This window comes from Hetaerina americana, unplaced genomic scaffold (assembly GCF_022747635.1).
Source record: "Hetaerina americana unplaced genomic scaffold, ioHetAmer1.1.p SCAF_5, whole genome shotgun sequence".
NCBI classification, from domain to species: domain Eukaryota; kingdom Metazoa; phylum Arthropoda; class Insecta; order Odonata; family Calopterygidae; genus Hetaerina; species Hetaerina americana.
This window is the reverse complement of record NW_027287095.1, coordinates 26,045,142-26,068,573: the sequence shown is the minus strand read 5'-3', so window position 1 is coordinate 26,068,573 and position 23,432 is coordinate 26,045,142. Positions and strand designations below refer to the sequence as shown.

Here is a 23,432-nt window from a genome sequence, read left to right as displayed (position 1 = left end):
TGCATCCACGAGCACCCGAAATGGGGAGACAAGGCCGGCTGCCCATTGTTTTTGGCTTTTTTGAGGGGAGGCCTCCGATCGACGTCGATGCAGCCATCCTTCTCGAAAGAGTTCCCCTTTGCGAGAATGCGCGAACCGCGCGGAAATTCGGTGCCGCGAGGTCGTCGGTCGGGTCGCGTCGGCCCAAAGTGTTTTGCTTGTGTCCTTTAAGAGGAGATGACTAGGTACCTTTTCGGATGGTGATTTATTTCGCGGCTCGATTCACTTCGGTCGTAATCCATAGCCATGTGCGTTGCGGCGTTTTGATTGATTTTCGTCTAGTGGAGTGTCGGAAATACATCAAGGATCTAATTCTGCCGTGTAGTTTCTTTTCAATTTGTTCTGTTTCAAGTCCTCATAGAATTTACAATCATAAGTTTATAACGTACCATCGCCTCTTTAGAGCAGACGGCGATGCTGATATTCTGGTTCACGAGCCATATAGTAATGGATAATGAGTAAAAATCTGCTCTTTCCCTGAAGAATATGCATCGCACTTGGCAGATGTTTTCGAACTTTCATTGGTGCTTAGGAATCCCTTACTTTTCATTTCTTGTTACGTTTATTAGTATCTTATCACACGATCACGCTTATTCCATTTGTTGGTCATCAGAGGTGATCACTATCAGCCCCAGTTCACTCACAGTTGGTAATGGAGATGCTAATGAAAGCGTTTAGCTGCTACGTAGACAAGCTACTTGTTGCTCACGCCACTACTAAGGCTTTGTAATTGCACAAAATGAGATCCGTGTCTCCTTTTCAATGAATGCGGAGACAAAACTAAAGTACCACTTAGATCATAACTACCCCACTACATGCGATTTCCATAATTTGCTCTTATATTCTTCAAAAAGAAAAAAAATATCAATTTTCCCCCCTTAAATTTATGCCACAGAACGTTTGTAATTAGTTGGTGAAGTTTATGAGGGAAATACTATATTCCGTCCAACGCGGTTTATCATATTAAAAGTGATGAAAATCATTTAGGCAAAAATAATTTTATAGTAATTATTACGACCTACGCTCAATTCCCATGGATATAAGGGATTATAACTGGTTTTCTTTGTGACTGGAATTTTATACGGAGTCTTCAAGTCTGAATTAAAGTGAAGCGAATGACACCGTCGTGGAAATGCATTATATGTTTCATAGTTACAAGTTCTGGTGGATTTTTAATGCTTTTAAAGTTTTACTGAGCCAAATTCAGTTTGAAACTTTAGATGTTGCAGCCGCTTGTGTAGAAAAATAATGTGGCTGGAGGCGATTATGTGATAGAAATGTTCAATTCATTCAATTATGATTTAACGAGCTCAATTTAATACATGCCGTATCATCATTAAAACGCCTGGCCGATTCAGATAATCAGCGGTCACCTTACCCGAAGGAACTGGATTAGAATCCAACCGCGGGCACGATCGTTTCTCGAATTACAGTTTATATTTATTTAGTTTTTTAATAGTATGGGATGAATTAAGTGGGAATACTAATTGCTATAGCTATTTCCAACTTCTGTCTTGTAATTTTTCCCAATATTTCATTCTCCAATCATAAATTTTAAAGAAAAAAAAAGATGTTTAAACACCATATTAAACTTTAAAATTATAACATTTCAAATGCATTTCTAACCAGGCTATTTCTATAGTTTCAATAGAATTTTCAAAGAACTTCAAATTACACATCCAAATGATTAATTGAAACAAGTTCAACACAGAACACTTCCTCTTCTCCCAATTAAATGCTTTTTTTATTCTTCTTATGTCTTGCTGAACTAGTTTCAGTTTTGAGTGAAGCGGAAACTATTTTTTGATTTTGATTCATCGATATTCCCTTGTGGCATGATGTCTATAAAATATATGCGCATTAGTGGCAAACATTTCTGTAGATATATTTTCTTTCGACCTTTTCAAAGTCGGAACTGGGTTGGTGGATGGAAAATTTAAGTAAGTAAAACTATTTTGTGGAATAAACGAGCTGTATTATTTTATGCTTATTTGATATAAGCCGATTTAAATATAGAAAATAGATTTTAGAGTCGTTGAAATGCGAAACTGATGAATAATTATGCAGGTAAAATGAATGGAATATCCAAAATCTGAAGAATCAAAAATTCCATAAGAAACCATTTAAAGGATTAACCTCATTGTAGGCGTGTTAAGGATTTAAATTGTGTTGATGGCTAACATCAGAAGAGGATGAAAGGAAAATAGTAGATGGAGTTGAAATGACATGCAATGGAATATTCTGTATGAGGACGTGTAAGGAGAATGTGGCATAATTTGGAAAGAATCGGTGAACCATATATCTCTTCGTTAACTGATGGTGGTTATGTTAAATAAGTCTGACATGACGTTAAAATGTCTTGTCTCACAAGCTTCCAAGGGTTACAAAACATTATTTCCCCGACCAGCTGAACGATCATTTGAATTTTCGTCTAGAGAAACTTACCGCAGAAGTGATCTACTTAGAAACTACCTTATTTGTGGAGTTCATCTAGCGAAACTAAGAACATTTAAGGAACATGGAGCATGCTATTAGCATGAATCGAAGCAGAAACTTTCCTGGGCCCATCGCGATTTGATTTATCGTCGACATATTAGGTTTCATAATGAGTCTGCTATCGTCTCTCTTAATAATAATTGTCGTGTAATACAATATTCTACGATTAATGCATATTCGGAGTACAACTGTACTTAGCGCTGAAAATTAACCTGTTCTATCTATTAGAAATATGGAAGATTCATATATTCTATATATCCAATCTATTTTGCATGAATAAAAAAGTTTATTTGCCAAATCAGTGTCCTTTAGAATTGCAGTGATATACTCAGTGCTGAGGACTTACATGAGCATTGAAAAAGGAATTGACCGGACCAACGGAATTTAGCTACATGCATTAGCCCTAATGTGAGGCTGCCATGGGCAATATTTTTTAAAAGATCTTAACCCTAACTAATCCTTCCCTGAAGTTTTGGGCTTTTCTTGCTCACCGACGTTTAGCGAATCTTAAATGGTGAAACTGTTTATCCCTTGATCGATATAAATATTTGAAAATTTTTAATTTTACTGAAGCATATAATCCATGTCATGCATCCGAAACTTAATCAAATCCGAAGGAAAACAGGAGGCATTCAGACTCCAATCGGATAACGATCCATCTTGGGGGCGTGAGATTCTTCTAAGGTAACCATAACGTGGTCGGGCAAACTTAGACTACTTCCCACAAGAATGGAAGAAGCTTATTTTTTCGTGTGGTAAGCTTTGACGCCGTCCCTTTCAATTAAAACGTCAATACGGCAACGGAACATCAGGGCGATATAACGTTGCAAACGGTGAGTCAAACGATAATTATTCCAAGCTTCGGAGCGATTTCTAATCCCCCCTACATTATCCGTTGGCTGAATTCGATTGCTTTTCCAAGTAATAGATCCCATTTCCCTCGGACCGTAAAATCGCCTCACACGCACTTCGCCGAGTTTTAAAACTGCGAACAAGGAGCCGTTTGCGGGAGCGGCGAGACGTGCGAATGGCTACCTCCCCTCCGCCACCCCCTCACCCTCCAACTCTTCGCTCCCCTCTCCTCCAGAGCTACACTTCCCCTACCTCTTGCCCTCTTTTTCCCACCACCCTCCCCTCAAACTACTAACTAAATTCAAAGTTCTTTTAATCTCTTCCCTTTCTGCTTTTCTCCAGTTCCTCTCCTGTGTGTGTGTGTGTGTGTGTGTGTGTGTATCTCACACACACACACTTGCAAAAACGGAAAATGAAGTTTGGCAGTACTATACGCATCGTACTCATGTTAGGAAGATATTTTCGAGTGCGTATGGTATAATAATTAATTGTCAAATCGATTCTTGGTGAAAATCAATAGAGATCACTCCTCGCGATTTACTTCTATTACGTTAAGACAGAAAATGGTGATTTGCATTGCATTTTAATTTACAGAAGTCCAATTTCTTATTAATATTGAGTAAAGAATATAACTTTCTCTCTAAATTATTGTGCAGAAGCAGAAAATTACTTATTATTTGTTCTAATTAATCAGGAATCAATATTAAGTGCTACATATTTTGCACATATTTGCAATTGATACTGATCCCGATAGAAAAATAATGGGTACCAGGTGAATTTGCTTCATAAAATAAAACGGTCTGAGGTGTAAGTCAATGGGTAACCTTCAAGGAGGTCTTTCTCATTTTATTCATATTAAAGAGAATTATATACATTTTGTCATGCATTCAGGTTTAGCAAAGTATGTTACCAGGCAGTATTTGTCTAAACTGCCAACTTTGTGGCTCCGATAAATGTGCGTAGTCAGCCAGTATTTTTAACCTTTCTTTCTAGGTATGTTGGGGCTATACGTACTTAGGGAAAGTAATCCAAACCTTTATGTAACTCATAAAACTCCTATTGCATAAAGTTATTGGTGCTGAGGGAATATTTGGATTGTGAACTCTGTTAGATCTTCAATTTTTCATTTGAATTCATTGGATTTTATATTCAGAATACTTCTCACGGAGTTTTTCGACACTCAGAGAACAGCTTTGGTTACCTACTTTTAGGCTTCCGATTCACTGGAAATTTCCCAAAATGGGTTCACCATAAAATAAAAGGTTTTCTTGGAAGTAAAATAATTACATTCTGAATGCTAGCTGGCGAAACGCTGTGCTCTTTGAAGGCCAAAACAAACCTTAAGTTAGTTATCCTATGGCTATCATTTCCCTACCGTAAATGGCCGAGAATATGATTGTGATTCTAACTTCAGAAAAATACCCTTTGCGAATCCGCTTTCAACGAAATTTACTCTATTCACTTTAGTTTTTAAAATACAGAAATGCGTACGATATTTGTCATATGGTCGGACAGTAAATTGTTCGGGATATTTTCATCCTAGGAAGTCACCTCTAAACTCTCAACGCATGCCCTAGTTTCTATAAATTATCGGATGCTAAGGATTACGTCTCAGATTTTATTTTTGGGGTAATTTAAAGTTGCCATAAATGCTAAAAAAACTGCGTGATGCCCCATATATTTTGAGTGACGCGTCTCAAAAATAAATTAATCAAAATAATTTCCATGAGATTGTTTATTAGTCTCGTATCCAAAGACAGATTTTCAAATGTGGTGGTTCCAGCGTCCATCCATAAGTAACCGATTAAACAAACTTCAGTCTCAATTCCAGTAACCACTGGGTCTTAGTTTCTTATGTCCATCCCTTAAAATAGTGTCGCTTACTAAAATACAACCTTGTATTTGTTTCATATACATTATGTCCAACAATGCAATATGAAGACATACAAAAGAATGGCTTGGAGCGTTTAATTATATTAATTCAGAAATTTGTTAATTTATTTTTTAAGTGTTTTTAATAGATAAAAACTTCCGTTCGACAGTTTTTGTACAACAATTGCTATTATCAAGATGCTTTTTTATTATGAAAATAATTCAACATGTCAAACTTGATACCATATCACATTAATTCTGGCGTCTTATAAATCTTGAGTTTATTGTCGTCGAGGAACATAAGAAGGTCGTCGTCATGAAATAAAAGTTAAATAGCCTTACCTCTTCTTTTTGGAACCGCAAGGAATCCCAATGTAGTCCATTTGATAATTTAATAATCTTATTTTCTCATTATACCATTTTTTTCCTTACTCAGCAGATTTTTTCTAATTTCTTACTTATTTGAAGTATCTCAAAATGATCAGTTTATTGTAAATGTAGCCAAGATAAGGGGAAATAACACCTCTTCTTTGATTTTCACTGGATTTTACCATTACTCAAACCTCACTTCTAAAAGTTTTCGCATTTCTCATCGGGAGATTTGTATCCGTTGGCCTCGATTGAGAGATTGCGGCCATACATCGGAACCCATAAGGCACATCCGCCCGCCGTCATCCTACCTCATCGCCGAACCCTGGTTACAAACCCCCTCGACCTCTCCGCATTCCCCACCAACTTCCCTTCCAAGCTCGCTCCCCCGCCCTCCATCCCTTCCCTCACAACCCTTACCTCTTCAACACTCTGCTCTGCGGGGAAGGGAGGGAGGGGGTTAAAGGAGGAACCCGGCCATACTTCCTCCCATCGCCAAACGAATAAAAAAATGTTCCCCCGCCCCCCCCCTCCTCCCACCTCCTCTCCCACACCACGTCTGAAAATGGCCCTTTTGGGGACATCCCTTATCGACCCACGGGAAAAACCCAACCAACGGACCTCCTCCCCCTCCACCACTGCCCCCACCCTCTTTGTGCCCCTCCGCCTCTCCCTCTCCTCCACCCGCTCCTCCGTCCCTTCTCCGAAAGCTCGGCGTCTTATCCTCAACCCCCACCCACTCTTTCCTTCGGTACCCCATCCCTTCTTTCGCCGAACGGACACCGTCTCTCTCTCTCTCCCTCCCTCTCCTTCCGGTCGGAACTGTCCCTCCCATTTCCTCCTCCAGCCACCCTCCTCTCTCTCCCCCTCAGAGATGACCCTGGAAAAGAATCTTCCCCGGACGAAGTGGATGAGAAGGGAGGAAATCCTTTTTTTTTGTGTTGACCCTCCACCCCCACCCTCCCCATCTCCTCCATCCACGCGGGTGTGTATGTGTGTACATGTATGTGCGTGTGCAGTCTCTTTCGCAGTTCCTTTTGGTTCCCGTCCCTCCCACCTCTTACTCTTCATACTCTCGCGGCCTTCTTCGCTTTCCTTCCCCGACTCACTCCCATCTCTGGCTCCATCACCTCTTCCTGTTCGTTATTTCAGTCTTTCCTCTTCCACCCTGATTTTTGTACTCTTCTCTCTCCTTCTTCTTTCATCTGCTTCTATTTCCTTCTTCTATCTCCTGCTTCTGTCTTCCTTCTCTTTCTCCCTCTTCCTCCTCCCTCTTTTTTCTCCCTCTTCTATGTTCCTTTTCTGTCTCCCTCTTCTTTCTCCTCCTTCTTACTTTCTCTTCTTTCTCCTTCTTCTATCTCCCTCCACTTTCCTCGACTCAATTGAATGGGAGCAAAATGAGTTTTAATGGCTTAAAATATCGCAATAATGCTTCCTTCCCTTTTCTCTCATTCTCATTTTTTTCCTTGTTCCGTCCATTATGATACGCCCTCGTCTCTGTCTGACTGGCTCTCTCCATTCTTTTTCGGCCATAGCTTTCCATGCGTAGCACTTGACTAAATAAGTGCCGTAGATAGCATTCAGTTTTGGGGTCCCTAGAGTGAGATGTGATGGTCATTTGGGACCTTCTATGGAGCCAAAAATACATATATGATGATATATTAAGGAATTTTCAAGAGTGGAGGAAAAGTATTTGTATGACATAATTTATAGAATTAACATTGATTTTCTTGATGTCATTACGTATCCATTGAATATTTTTCCCATTATATCATTCATATTATCGTAAATATCAAAGGAATAGAGCTCTAAATTAATAAATCAATCCTATCTTACGGCTAATTTGATAGACTGTGAACCATCCCTTTCAGTTACGTTTTCTGAAATAGTTTCAAAAATGTTTTTCATGATGTCATCCGGTGTCATTAGCTGCATCATTTCTCTGGGCATGTGTTAATAGTATTAATTTCGTGTGATTTCTGCTCAATAGCGTCTAAAAGTCTTTAATTAGTCATTTAGTTTTGAAATAGTTATTTGCATTAATAGAGACGATATTTCTCTCACGTTTTATTTGTTTCTGCGATAAATGTGTACCCCAAATGCTATTATTTGGCTTCACTATCTAATATCTTTTAAAATTGTGTTTCAACAAGTAACCTGTATTTACAAAGCTGGACGAAAAAACGTATGAGTTTCCATATTTGAGGATACGTTAAAAATATGAATTTAGTAATAGAGTTTTGAGTTTCAGGGTAACTCTTGATTAAGGCTTATAGTGCCTGTAATTCAGCCTCCGACTAGAGGGTCTAATTGCGGTTATCAATAGATACAAGTGTTAACGAATTTACACGGATTTTGTTTTTAAAGGATTTGATTTCATATTTTCAGATACCTCCACTTGCTATTAATATATGCTGAAATTCATATTTTTCCAAATAATTCTTTTTGTCCAAAATTAAGCAGTAATAATATGGATATCGAGGACTTTTAAATATAGTTGAGTAAACGTTTTGGTGATAGCTTAGTTATTGCTTTTTTATGCGAAGCCGAGAAACTTAAGTTAATTTAGACACATCGTGAATCCTGGTGTTCGCGTAAACTGATACTACGGTCAAAGGTTACGGTAGGGTTTAAGTTTTTTTTCCCGAGTGCAAGTCTTATGCAATATATCGTAGGACTACCGATCGAATACGTTGCTTTGTCATGTGACGAATGACTTATAAAAGTTTAGCCCTTAACCCAGTGTCCAGCAACAACAGCCAAACACTCCTCCATCATACGGACCATTATGCCATGTAATCCCACGCACGCTTCACGTACACCGTTCCCAACAGTGTAAAGGTTCGAGGCGTCCTTTGAAAAGTTTCACTCCGCGCCACACATCTGACGCCGGCGAGAATTAAGCGCTCGATTTGCCGTCGGTCCACACCCTCCCCCTCCCTCACCTTCCCGTGTTTTTTTGGGAAATTCCCCCATTTTTAAACTCGTGCTATCCCATGGGGTTTTCGCCATTTTCCCCCTCGTCCCGTCGTTGACGTATCGAAGAATCCCGCACCCTTGTTATTTCATGTTCAACCTCTCTTGCCTCCTCCTCGAGAGCTACCCTTCTCTCTCTCCCCCTCTCTCTCTCTCCCACCCCCTACCACCCTGCACTTCCCTCCCCCCGTCTCTCCCTGAGCCTTTCTCCCCTCCTCTCACCCCGCCACCCTATCCCTGCCTCGGTTTCCTCCTTCCTCCCTCCCACCCCGTCTGCTCCCTCAGCCCGAGCAATCTCAATTCCGCCCCTTCCCCCGCCCCCATCCACAGTCAACTCCCCCCACTTCCTCCCCTCTGCGTACGCCAACGGTTACCAAGGAAACTAAGCCGGGGAGAAGACCGAGGGGATACCAAGGGTTTGAGAAGCGAAGAGGTTGTTGGGGACGGGCAAAGGGAGGAAGGAAGCGTAAAAGGGGCGGAGTGGTGAGTATAGTAGAGCTGGCCGGCGGGAGAGGAGAGGGTCTTAAAGAAAATAAGAGACACGAGGGAGGGGTTGGGGGAGGAGTTTGGGTGGAGGGGAGGGAGTCAAGGGGGGAAACAAATGAAGGTAGTGTGGGTGGTTTAGGGGGCCGCAAAAACACGTTCAAAGGGCCACGGGAACCGCGTGAAAAGAGAGCAATAGGGACAGAAAATCATGGCGTGTACATCAGGTGACATTTTGACTGGGGGAAGAATGAGGGCTCGGTCGGGATGAATGAAGTGCAGGAGAGAGTGGAGAGGATATGAAGATGGCAAACTCTTGCATAAATCAAAGGGAAATGGTGTATCTTTTAAAGTTTTCTATATCTCTTGGCCTCATGCCGATGTTTATGAGCATGAATGAGGTAGATGTGCAAAGTTGGGTGAGGGTGGAAGTAAAAACAAAAGCTGTTTAAGCTTATACGAGTATAATTGCCCTACGAAATTTAAAAGATGACTTTATTATTCATGTACTGATGGGATTCCATTAAAGCAGAAATTATATGAGAAATTGTTTTAATTAAGGAAAAAAGAAGAAAGGTTTAAAATTAATTGGATGTAAACATATACGATATTAAAACAAGAGACCCGGAGGAGCAACTGAAATTAATAGCGCTGCGTCATAGGTGCGCTCACCAAACTCAAGAGATCACGCTGATTAATTACCAATGTTTGTCACTTCCCATTGAATTTTTCGTTTGCATTATCTGAGGTAATGAGATGGATGATGAGACCGGCAGATGATGGTCTTAGTAAAACATACCTCATATAATTCTTATGCATTTTGTATTCATCTGTATATAATATCCTTGCGGCAAGGGCGAAACATTTTTTGTCCAGAAATATGAATGCAATTTTCTTAATTTCCATACAATATGAAACATCTGCTTGATGTCAAAAGGAACAGAGTAAAATGGAATCTTTAATTCGAATTGGCCCACAATTTAAGTAGTTACCGTTGATTGTACTGAAAATTATTTCCGTTTCATGGAAGAAATTATAGCTACATTTTTTTACCATTTTTACTCTCAAATTGTTTCATTGTAATGTGCATTTAGCGGATGACACCTTTAAAAGTTACTCTCACAGCATCTTTCGCATTTCCTTAGACCATGGCTAGTTGATCACCTTAGCTTTAACTCCACCGTTTCCTACATAATAATGAATCGCCATGTGCAAGTGATAGTTGGCAGATGATTAGCCAAAGTCTTTCTTCACGCGTGCACCCGTGACTATGGCAAGCAAAAAGGAGGGCTAGGGTGAGCAGTATGTTTTCTTGCGAGTGCTGAGGAAGAAAGCGTTCGCCAAAGAGTTGAGGGGGAGTGAGGAACGGAATGAGCCTTAGACGGTTTCGAGTGGACAAAAGAGGAGAGTGAATGTGGTAGGTGAGGGGAAGGGGAGATGAGTGTAAATTGGGACGGAGAGAGACGAGGGGAAAGGAAACGGAAAGGCCGAGGAAGAGGTGAGGAGAGAGCGATGTAGGTAGGGGTCGAGAGTAGAGCGGGGGATGGGGCGGGGGTGGCGTCGGGGGGAGGGTGTGTGATAAAGATGGTTGGGAGGGTCAAGGGGAGGGTAGCGGAGAAGGACCCGAAGGAGGGTCGTGGAAGGAAGAGACGGGCTGCCTCTGCTGCTCGCGATTCCGGCGTAGCACGCAAGATAGGAGTGGGCGGGCGGGGGTGCGGGGCACTGAGAGGGGACCGGGGTTGCTGGCGAAGAAGAAGGCGGTGCCGGAGTCTAAGATGGCCACTGTCCGAAAGATGGCGACGCGGGAAATAAACGTGGGGGGGAGGAAAGGGGGGACGACGCGGAGGGGGCCTTGGAGGGGGTCGGGGAAGGCGAGGGGACGACATCGGCGTTGGGGGGAGGGGGATTGGCCGGCGGGGGTGAGGGGGCTGGATGGGAGGGTGGTTGCGCTTCGGAAAGATCGCGCGGGTGGGTGGAGAGCATTCCGTGAAGGAGAGAGAGGGGGAAAAGGGGGGAGGGGAGGGGCAGAGAGAGGGGAGATATTCCCGTGCCTCTCACGCCACTCCCGAGGCCCCCATCTCGAAAAGTCCGCCGCCACACTTGCACACACACACACACACACACACCCTTAACAACTCCGCTCCCTCGCTTCACTGATCTCGCCGTCTCACTCCTCTCCTCCCCCTCGCTGCCTTCTTCCCTCTTTAGCCCCATCCCTTAGTTCCCTCTCTTCTCCACCCTTCTTACCTTCTCACCGCTCCCTGTATAATGGATTCCAGGCTGCAACAAAATAGTCATTTATTTAAGTTCATCTGGGAAGAGAGGCGTTAATTTACAATAAGCGGTGAAAGGCTGTGAAGGAGGTACCTTCAATACATATATATAATATATATATATATAAATATATATATATATATATATATATATATATATATATATATAAAATTCTGAAGTAGTTCTGACAAAATTTTGCGTTCATTGGACCCTTATCCCTCCATCTTCAACTCTTCAGGTTTTTCTGGTGGAGTCTGATATTATTTCCCTCAAAGTTTGCAGTTCTCACTCCTGTTCCCTTCCGAATAAAAAGACAAAAGGAAATAAATAATCTTATTTTGTTATCTATTTTTGATGATGAATAAATAAAAAAACTGAGCCGATAAACTAATAGGGCGAAATAAGAATCGTTAGAGGACGTAGTGCGGGGATGTGGAGAGTTTATAAAGGACGAGCAAAATTGGGTGCAGCTAATAAAAGTGAATTGGGAGATATAGACTAATAATATGCAACTGGTACTTACCTAAAACTACGCTGCTCAGTATGGCAAATGGATATCAGGGTAGCAGAGTAAAGACAGAGGCGCCTATTGTTATCCAAGATTTTCAAGGTATACACCTGAGAGGCATAGTAAATAGGGTTAGAAGATCTAAAATTAGGAATGAAAGTCGGTAGGGAATTCATAAAATCATTTAGGTTTGCTGAAGTTGATTACAGAGACCTTGAATAAAAATTTTAAGAAAAGAATAGTGTAAACTTTGATATGTACAGTGCGGTACGGAAAAATTGGTCATTGAAACAAGGTGATAGGCTTTGAATGGAGGATTTTGAAATGTGGGTGTCGATAAAGATGGTAAAGGTAAAGTGGACGTAATGAAAAACAAACGAAGAAATACTAGGCATGGTGTGAGAAAAGAGAGAGGTTTGTTGAGAAAAAAAACAAGGAAGGAAAGGCGGATGCAGAGTGTTCTGATAAGCGAAGAAATTCTGAAGAGTGTGATACAGGAGAGATCGTAAGTGAGAAAAGGGAAGGATAAGCATACGCACGTTGAACAGATTGAAGGAAGATACTTAGAAAGCATTCGGAATTGACAAGCAGTTTAATTAAGTGTACGGTGTCAGGTTTTGTTTTGCTTGGACGGAGTAAAAAGTCTCTACCTTACCTCTAACTACCATTTTGATGGTAATCCATGTTTCTAAAATTAATCCTCGGGCAGGGTCATCTTTATTGCCATTTACATGTTGTGAAATTTACATAATTTATCTTTTCACTGCATGAAAATTGTATCCTGATTTTAATGAATAAGTAAGCGGCCTGTCCATTTCCACAAAAATATTTAACAAGGACCATTTTGTCCTTCTGAGTGTGGTGAAAAAATCAATATTAGTAGGAAAAAATAAATTTTCCAAAGCCATTTGTATTCCAGTCCGGATTTTGCATCTCAAAATGTAGGTACTTAAAATGTAGGTGCATGGCGAATGATACGAATAGTGGAAATGATACAAGGGCTGGAAAATTTTCTCCTGGTATAAATTACAATTATGTGTTAAGCAGCTTCCCACATCCCTCCTGCCTTTTGCTCCTTCAGTCAGTTTTAAGCCACTTTTCGCCTTATGATTTTTTTTGCATGCCATAGTTTCCTAGTGTTTCATTGCCTATGTGCACTCAATATGTAGATGTAGATCGTTTTGCTTTTGCTTTTTAGTGATCCTCGTATGCTTTTTTCTGCTTCTCTCCTCACTCCTATCCCCACCCCCGCTCCCCTCCCCCCTTCGTCCCTCATCCTCCCTCGACGACAACTCACCCCCTCCTCACACTGACTCACCCATTTCCGCCCTCCGCTCTAACTGTAGGGTTGTACCCTCCCATTGCCGTAGCCACCCCGTGCATCAAGGCGATCAGTCCGAGCGAAGGGTGGACATCCGGAGGATCGACCGTCATCATCATAGGAGACAACTTCTTCGACGGTCTACAAGTCGTCTTCGGGACCATGCTGGTTTGGAGCGAGGTAAGATATCCCCCCCCCCGTCTTCAAAGGCAAATCTCCCCCCCTCTCCGGAAGGAAGTAACGTGGTAATCAATGAATCGCCTTCCGGCGTGAGTAAAATATTTCATAAAGGTGTTTCCTTAAATTATTATAAAAATCTCTCATGTCATAATGAACAGAATTCACGTTCATTTAAATAAATTTCAGACATTTTTTATTAAATTTCAACTGAACTTCATGTATTTTTTATTTAAATACGATAATATGTAATTTTTTGTGTACTTTTAATGATTTGAGTCAATGAAAATCATTTCAAATTTAAAAGCGGCCCTCAAATTATTGTGAAATTCAGTAATTATCTGAAAAAGACTCCCTTCCTCTCTCTTTTTAAGAGTCACGCCGTCTTCATTGTAAAAGAGTTTCAAAAATATTTTTTTAAATTAGCATGATGTTATTTAGCATTACCTTAATTATCATTATTATGTAAATTAGCATTTACCTAAGAGAACACGAAAAAATTGTATGTTTTCTTGTCGTAGAAATATATTTTCCACATTTATCATGATAAAGTGTTCAATATATTTTTTAATAATTAAATAGATAGATAGATGAGATGAGGATGATAGTAGAATATGTTTGTGAATTATTCTTTCAGTGGTGGGATTTCCCGAGTTTAAGAATTCTTAATTTTTTCCGAAAGTTATGGAAAAAAATTTCATGTTCCTTGCTGAAATCAAAATTTATATAACGAAAATATTTTCATTATTAGAAGGTATGAATGCGATCAGAGGGTACATCATAATCATCATCAATGAAAACAGATGATTATAAGTACTTAACATTATTTAAATTATGAATTTGGCTCTCCAAAACTCTTTTTCATTTCTCTTTATAAATTGAAATTTTTAAAGTTTGCTTTGACTTTGTCTAGTATAGTCCATGTGATATCCCGTAAAATTTCAAGCCATTGTTCCATTTCACTTTCGTTGGATAACTTCATAGGCTATAGGTGTTAAAAATCATTTGCTCATGCATTGTAGAAGTAATCCACCAAGTTCATGCTGTAAGAGTACGCATAATGTTTGCCTATTTTTGATTAGTATTTTATTGCTTAAAATAGCCGGGATAAGTGGATTTTTGCGTTATCTCCGTCCCTCTGTTTTTCTTTAGCTCATCACATCTCACGCAATACGTGTTCAAACTCCTCCGCGGCATATTCCTGGAGTTGTAGAGGTCACGCTGTCGTACAAGTCGAAGCAATTCTGCAAAGGGGCTCCTGGGAGATTCGTTTATGTCTGTAAGTAAAACCCTTCTCTCCATTATTATGGCGCAGAAAACGTCGCTCATTCTCATTTCAGATTTGGGTCAATTTATTTCAAATTGATGCCGGTTTTAAAGTTGCACTAAAATTAGCGTATGCATTACTAAACACTTTGTATAAAAATTTTGTTGCTTCTGAATTTTATTTAACTAATGATTGTTGTAACTGTAAACAAGGTAATATCCCTCAATTTCTCATACTTTTTAATTACATGTTTGGAATATACATATATATATATATATATATATATATATATATATATATATATATATATATACATACATAAAATATTACTATATATGTGTGTGTATATATATATATATATATATATATATATATATATATATATAATGTATCGATCATTGGCGAACGTCTTAAAATGCTATTTTTACAATCTATTTTAGTTGTATCTACATATACAATATAGTATACATAGTACGAGATCATTATTCAATTGTTCAAACACTTGTCAATCACAGTGGATTTAGTCAAGTTAATATTTCGGAATATTTCAACATGTTTGTGATCAAATTAGGCACACAAATTACAAGCCATCAAGAGTTATTGTCATGTTTTTACTCAGACGAAAAACAAAAGTGTACTAAGGAGACCTAACTATATTCTTTCGCAGCTCTCAACGAACCCACAATAGACTATGGTTTTCAACGTCTGCAAAAACTAATCCCACGACATCCAGGGGACCCGGAAAAGCTTCCGAAGGTAAGTTGACAATTTACTAATTCCCCATGCCCATTTACCCCACCTCTCATAAGAATTTCCTCCAAAGTAAATTTAAAACACTTCACGCGTTCAACTTATGACGTTGACATTTATGAACTCCAAGAAAACCCACAAAGTCTTTTAGTCTGTCTTTTTCAGTGTATTATCATTAGCCGGTCCATTAAAATTTAATCCTATTATTGCATGTTGATCCTACTGTTTTAATGTTTAATTTAATTTGACTTGCTTAATGTAGAATATTTAAACAAGTTATTTTAATACGTTGTCATTTTTTTAATGAAAAGTTATAGGGACCAACAAAGAAGGCTCAGCATAATTGCATAATTGGCCTGGCTTAAAATATAAATTATTGTGTTTAAATGAAAAATCCTTTCCTCTAATTTTCATATGTAGAAATAGTTTAAGATCCTTTTTATCTGGACTTTCATGCTTTTATCTGAGAAATAAGTGACCTCTGCATTAAGTAGCTGATCTTTTTAATTTCTTTGAGCAAGGAAACTCAGGTCTGCTATATTATATTTTGTACCAGCGGTATATTAAATCTATATTCGATACGAAAATGGAACATGTTATCACGTGTTCCGGCTGATGGTTACATGGGTATTTCTAAATGCATTCACTAATTTTTATAGTCAATTTCCAACTGATTGAGCATACAATCAAAAAAAAGAAGAGAAGTAATTATCAGAACGGACGTCCAGTTCTTTTCCAAGATTTTCCGTTGACTTCCTCACGGTCGAGTCTTTAGATTCCAGTCATCCCTCGAAAGGGAAGTATTTGCCTCCGCTGATTCCCCAAATCGTTTCCGCAGGAGATCATCCTGAAGAGGGCGGCGGACTTGGCCGAAGCGTTATACAGCATGCCCCGCAACAACCAACTAGCGCTGGCCGCCTCCGCTCCACCCCCACCCCCGAGGTCCCCCGCCACGGCGACGGCGGCGGCGGCAGCGGCGGCGGCTGCCGCAGCCGCCGCCGCGGCCGCAGGAGTCCCCAACGGATCCGGGGGCAGCGCGGCTGGGATGACTTCAGCGGCGGCTGCGGCGGCCGCCGCGGGTTTCAACACTTACACGGGCCAGTTGGCTGTCAGCGTGCAGGAGAATGGAAACGGTCAGTGGAACGAAGGTGCGGCTAATACACAATACATGGAATGAATGACCTGCAGTTAGCGTCACTGTGTCCACGATCCCCCTCCTACGCCCTGATCCACCCATATTTCATCTCATCCCGTCCGTGAGACGACTCTTTAGTTCTTATTTATACGTGTATTCGTTCTATGTATCTCCGTTATGCGGAAAATTTGTTTGCTGAGACGGATAGAGTGTGTGGTGCTTGTCCCTGCCCCGCCTATCAAGTGAATCTCGTTTTATAAGCGAGCCATATGTCATTTTTATTTTTGAACATTACCGTACGAGAAAAAAATGTCACCCTTTTTAATCAAAAATCCATCCCAAATTGAGGAGAGCAAGAATCAGTTCAAAATTTACGTCATGGTATTCCTAATTTATTTCATGATTGTCAAAATATCAGTTTAGTTTTTTCCACTAAATAAAATTAAACCCAGTGTAGTTTCGATCGTAACGTTTATGCATACAAGAAATAACTTCAGAGATATCATTACCTTTAGCTATATTCAATCGTTATTAGCTCCTTTGTGTAAACGGTGCCTTTCTTCCGGAATCTAGATTTTCAAGCACTTTAATTCTGTCAAATTTTTATCATCTGATTCATTTTTTCATCAGTATCATTCTATTACAAAATTAAATAATTTTAACTCCGTATAAATAAATGTTTCGTTGAAATTACTACTGGTCATGAGTATTTTAATTAATCAATATCAATACTAAGTTACTGGATATGTTTTGCGCATGTGAGATGCTTCTATTCATCACTCATCTTCTTCCTAAAATAGGGTAAACAAATTTTAAAAACTTTCAGAAATTTCCTTTAAATTTTAAATACTCTCCTTTGTAAACCCCTGCATACTCTAAAATGGTCCGAAATTGAAAACTTTAAAAGTTAAATTTAAAAGAAGTACCTGTTCTCAAATTTTCGTGAATCATTCAGAAAATGCTTCATAATTACTTTTAAATGAATGAACAAATGTTATGAAATAGAATTGTTTCTGCGAAGGTTTTTTGTTGTTGTCGTTTATCATATTCTGAATGTTCATTTAAATTTTTGATTGGACTAGGAAAATTTTCTTGTCATAACCAAGGGTGATGCTCAATTTTTTTCGTCTTTATTTGCCCCTTATATATGATGGTGTATGGCAGTAGACGAGGATTCATCCCTATTACAGCCCATCTCATATGGATCGGATTGCATTCATTTCTTTACGAGACAGCACACACTATCTCTAATCGATAGACAAAAAGGTACCGTGGAAAATCAATTACCTTTATGATTGATCATTCAAGTTACTTGGCATTCCAAATTTAAATGTTCGTCCCCAGTAGGGGTTAATTACCCCAATTAAAACGCTGTTGATTTGCAAGGGCTTTCATATTTCCATGGGTAACTGCGTACATTTCTTTCATTAAAACTGCGGAACAATTGCTTTAAATTTATGGACGCCTAATTGCTGATTATTTTTCATTTTAATAGTAATTTCTAGCCAAACTTCACGGCTAAAATCATAATGATATTCATCCATAATTTTCTGTTCATCATGAAACCCATATTTTTTGTCGCTGATTATTTTATGCTGGGTTAATTAATTTTTTCACAATATCGGTCGACTCCAGCCGTGTACGTTAAACCCCATTCATTGAATTTTTTTCAGGGCTAGCTGCTCTGTATAAATTTTATCAATTCATTGTAAAAGTAATATAGTAAATTTACATCTGTGCGTATTGAGGTCAAATAGCGGAAATGTATAAAAATTGAATGTTTCACGAGTATCCTGAGGGTATGCAATGCGCATTGTAGAAGTGTACCTTTTGTCACCTAGCCTCAAGGAGATATAACTTTTTTGGAACTTGAACGAGTGGGTTATGCGAAACGCTTTATATTTTAATTGACCCCTATCTTTACTATAATAAGAAGTTTCAAAACTTATTTCATAACTATATCATGTTATCAATCATCAATAGTAAATTTTGGAGGTATTTTTTTCTTCTGTGAAACTGTCTTAAGTCACGATATTGATAGTTAAATATTTCAATTCATTTAATTGTATAAGGGTATGTAATTAACTTTTTAAAACATAATCCAATTTCAATTTGATGAACTATTCGTCTTCTTCCATAAGATACTATGTTATTCCACTCTTTTCGAATTTAAAGCTATGTATCGGATCATTACTTCCCATGATTTCAATCCTTTAAGATTTCCATAATATTTTATTGAAGTAAGTGTTTTTACAGTTGTACATAGATAATTCCTATTAACATTCTTTTCACAGACTTTGGTTTTAAATCTTAATGATCTTGTTTAGAAAATTGAGCATGATTTCCCGTGTGTGAATTAATGTAAACTTTGATGAAAAAGTGGAATCCATTGTGGCCGTCGGTCATGAAATCCCTCTTTGAAAAAAGAAATAAATATCTCTTCACCGCATCTCCCCATTAGAGTCCCTTCAGGCTAGGGTCACCGACTTGGCTGGTGAGGAGATGGTATTCCTTAACCGGTGTTGTCAGATTGCCCCCGAGAGATGTCTCCCTCCCCATCCGCCGTCTTATTTTAACTCTCTTTCTCCGTTGCTCTGTCTCACTGGTAGGGTTTTTTTTCTAGAGGAGTACGCTAGAGGACAGCAGAGCGTGTCGCCGCGTGGTTACGCCTCCTCGGCCGCCTCCACACCTCACTCCTCCTCCACTGCCGCCGCGGCCCCCTACACCACCACCACGGCCTCCTCCGCCGCCAACTACGCCCCCTCACCCGCCTCCTCGACGGCAGCGCCAGTCACCTCGCCGGCCTCGGGGGGAACTTTCTTCAACGCCTCGCGTGAGTATTGCCATTCAGGGGGTGGTGGAGGAATTTGAATTTCGATGTTGTGTTCCTCTTTTGTGTCTTTCCCAGTTACCGTCAAATACCGGCTTAGGGAATCCGTGGTCTTTCCTCTTTTCCTTCATTCCTCTACATGTTAATGTTCTTATTAAATCGAAATACTATAGAGTTTAACTCTCTAGGTAATTTTAAAGTGTATTTTTAGCCTTACAAAACACAGGAATTCAGCAATACGCTGAAGTACATTAAAAAGTACCCAAAGGGATTTCAGCGTCGATTTATCAATTTAAATTGCCTTATTAATCTTTTCTGGAAAAAGTTAATTTACTCATAAATATTGAAAAGTACAGACTAATATTGTTAAAAGTTTTTCCTTTGTCACTTATTTTTGGGCACCTACCTTGAACATAAGTCCACAATTTCTTTACCTGCCTGTATCATGCTAAATTTTCTAATTTAATAAATAAATTATGTAAAATATTTGATAACATCTTTTACTGATGACAAAGCTTCATATAAAATGTAATACAGCTTAATCCATTAAAACTTTATGTCGTTGGTTTAATATTAGCGTATTTCATATGTGATACCTCATACTCATGTGACTGTAATTTCAACATTTTAGTGACGTCTCCCAATTCGTATGGCGGTTCTCAGTACCAGTTCAGCCACCTTGCGGCGAAAGAAAAAAGTGCCTTCGCTCCGTTCGCGCCTGCGCCAGCGCATTCTTCCGCGCACACCCACACCGGATTTCAGGCGACACCCACTAGCTGGCACCACCTAACCGTGCAATGTAAGTTTTTAAAACCTCTTTAACCACAAACCTAGCCGTATTATCAACAAATCTGCATTAAGATACTAGATTGTATTATCATTCTAAATGGCATACAGAACCCTTGTCATTACATGTGTTACGTATTCCAATCTACTTTGAGGTTGGATTTACTGGGATTAAAACAATTGCTATTTTCCACTCCTGCAATTTTATTAATCACTGACCGCGTTTTCAACATATACTCGTCATTTACCTGCAGTTCTTTTGAGGTAAGGTATTACTCCAATATATGATACTGATTATGAATTAGTTTAGATCGCTGTTTGCAATATTTGTCCACAATCGATATGCTTAAAGATATAAAGTTTCTTATAAGCATTTGTCACCACAAGTTATTAATGGTAACATTAAAGTGTAGCTCAGTTCAAAACCTCTTTCCTCTACCATTCCATTAAATTCCGCTTCATTCTGCATTTCTTTAGTTCGTGTACTTTACAATTTGCTTTTCGTTTTTAATCCATTTGCCTCTCTGTATGATACTTCCCTTCTCTGGTACCTTCAACTATACCATCTTCAGGAAAATACTGTACCTCGGAATACGTCGTTTAGTTTTCCTCCTCTTCTCATAGATCTCACCCTCTTTTTTTATTCATCGAGCTTCATAGGGATACTGTCCTTTTTATTTCTACTACTAATGTGTTGAAATATTTACATCAGTTGTAATTAAATCCAAATGAAAGTTTGTTTTAATCTTAGGTAGTCTACATTCGAGCTTAGCTTATATTTTTAATTGCCTCTTTTTCTAAGTTAAAGTCTTCTTTACGTGGTGATGTATTGCCTATTTAGGCCCTCTTGCTTCGTTCTTTATTGTTTTAGAAGTAACAAATTAACTATTACGCAAATATGGCATTGCCCGGTGTCATTTTTATTGCACCATTCCTGGATTTCTCTGAGTTCAAGGGCTTGATTATTGTCTCCCGCCCTCTGAAAAAGAGTGTTTATCATTTGTCTGCTATTGTAGTTCACTAATTCAAAATTTCTTAAGGATTCTTTTCATCACTTCCCAGTTCACGTCTCCATTGCCTTTTCTCATATCCGCGAAGGCAACGAGGATTTCTTTTGAGAAAGAAAAAAGAGAAGCAAACAGGAATTTTTTTCTTGATTCTTCGCTCGTTCTAAGTTTAAATAAATTTTCACTTTCTCGAAATATCTCCCAGTAGATGAGAAAACTTTCGACATTGAGAACAAATTATGGGTACTTTTAATTTTTGGAGGAAAAACTACAGCACTCGTCAATGTCCTGCCCTCTTTTTAGATATCACAATTGATCAAAGTTTTAATTCCCGATTTATTATTAATTAACCTATTAATATCAATGGTATTTTTCTATTCCCGACATCTTGGCTTCATCCATTTCTTACATTCAGTCTTTATTTGTCAATTGCCTTCTAATTTCAATCAATACGAGACAATTCGCATGACACTTATTTGTCTTCAAATTCATTTACTGAAATTTATAGTATACAAAACTTCATCTTTTTCACGAGCATAGTGAGGCTGCACTCCTTCACAGAGATTGTAAATCCATCCTTTTCTATTCCGTATTTTCTTTGGGATTATTTTATTTCCTTATTTTGCTTTCATCTTGTCCTTCCTCAGCTGTTCATTTATTGCACTCTCTCTATTTTTTCAAATCAGCGCTACTTTATCCATGATCCACCTTGTTTTTCGAAGGAATTCATCATTCTATATGTTTCTTAACGGCTTTGATTATTTTCGCTTTATCTTTTCGTCTCTCTTTGACCGATTTTGTGTTTAGCGATTATTCAAATCTTTCTCTTGGGGTCGTTGGAATGGAGTTCTCGGTATGGTTTTCTTCGATCTCTCTTCTTACCAATGCATCCTTATTGTTTTCTTCAGATTTGTAAAATTCAACAAGGTCCTTTACTACAACTAATGCCAAATAACTTTTTCACTACTTTACTTGATTCCTAAATCTCTTATTTTACTTCAATCTGGTAAATTAGACGTACGTTCCCAATCATCTTCTATATGTATCTCCTTGTGTGGTTTCCAATAGTTATTCTTTTTGCAAATAATTATTTCTCTTTACAGTGATTCGATAATTATTTCCAGATTATTTAAGTAATGCTTGTTTTCCAATGTCCGCATTCATAATCCTAGCGTTCTAGATTTCTACCTACTCTTTTATAAATTTATGTTACTCTCGCAATATCGTCATAAGCATACTTCGTTCTGCTCTCGTTGTGGTATGTTGTAGACAAGCGTATATTTTTTCGCTGCCATGTCTATGGCATTGGTTCAAGAGAATCTTCTCCCTGGAGATATTTTTAGATTTATCGCTGCTCCATTCTATCATAGCAGTCGAAAAAGCATTATCCCATTCCTGCTGTTCAGATCCTGTAAGATATATCCTGTAAATATCACTCTTAAAAGTTACGTTTTTAGCTTCATTTCATTCTTCTCATATGATGAATTTCTAAATCCATTCATTCTGGAGATTTGTTAATATCCTAAAAGTACAAGTATAAGGTAACCTCTCTAGTACTCAGACTAAATTGGCTGACCTAAGTGACTGATGCTGAAGGTATCCCAGAACAAAGGCCCCCAGAGGATCCGATTGAACGAACGTTTACTTCCTAAACATAGTATACTCGGAAAGATCCCAAGTCTTCTACTGAAATTTAAAAATGAAAAAGAAGTTGTGCTGAGCGCTTTTCAACGAAATATAACTGCGGCGATTTCCGAACAATATGCAACGATAACCTCATTTTACAAAATTCAGATTGAAGTTGTTTTACATCACCTGCCAAGCTTTTGGTTTCATCATTAATATTCAGCAGTTACTGCCTGGTGCAGTAACTGACAGGATGTACAATAATTTAACAGCTTTTTAGTCAGGCTAATTTTCTCAATTAATAAACAATGTATCTCTTAAAAATAATGACGAAAAGAATTGCATCTGGCCTTCCATAAATTCCAACTTTCAGCTGGCAGTATGAACTACGTAGCGATCTATCACTTATACTAGACATATGTCTTATGTAGCATGTAAGTCAATTGGCTAACTGAACAGTTAATTTTGACGAAGTATTTCAAAATGGCTTCCGAAAAACACGTTGCTGTAGAAATATAATCACTTAATTTTACTCATATTTCGAGCGTTTGTGTACACACGGTTTCTATAGAGAAAGCAGCCACTTTAACGAGAATAGACGCCTATTGGTTTACAATAATCGTATTCTGAAATTTTTTTGACTAACTATAAGCTGGGGGCTTCC

The 23,432-nt window shown here is 38.8% G+C and overlaps 1 protein-coding gene across 1 annotated transcript in view; it reads left to right on the top strand.

Moving 5' to 3' along the window:
- kn (EBF transcription factor knot) overlaps positions 1 to 23,432 on the top strand; it is a 287,569-nt gene that overhangs the window by 258,918 nt on the left and 5,219 nt on the right. Inside the window, exons 9-15 of the mRNA XM_071591777.1 lie at positions 13,216 to 13,370; positions 14,520 to 14,646; positions 15,302 to 15,390; positions 16,223 to 16,326; positions 16,420 to 16,532; positions 19,143 to 19,352; positions 19,981 to 20,148. Coding sequence (XP_071447878.1) covers positions 13,216 to 13,370; positions 14,520 to 14,646; positions 15,302 to 15,390; positions 16,223 to 16,326; positions 16,420 to 16,532; positions 19,143 to 19,352; positions 19,981 to 20,148 — 966 coding nt within the window. The remainder of the gene's footprint in view (positions 1 to 13,215; positions 13,371 to 14,519; positions 14,647 to 15,301; positions 15,391 to 16,222; positions 16,327 to 16,419; positions 16,533 to 19,142; positions 19,353 to 19,980; positions 20,149 to 23,432) is intronic.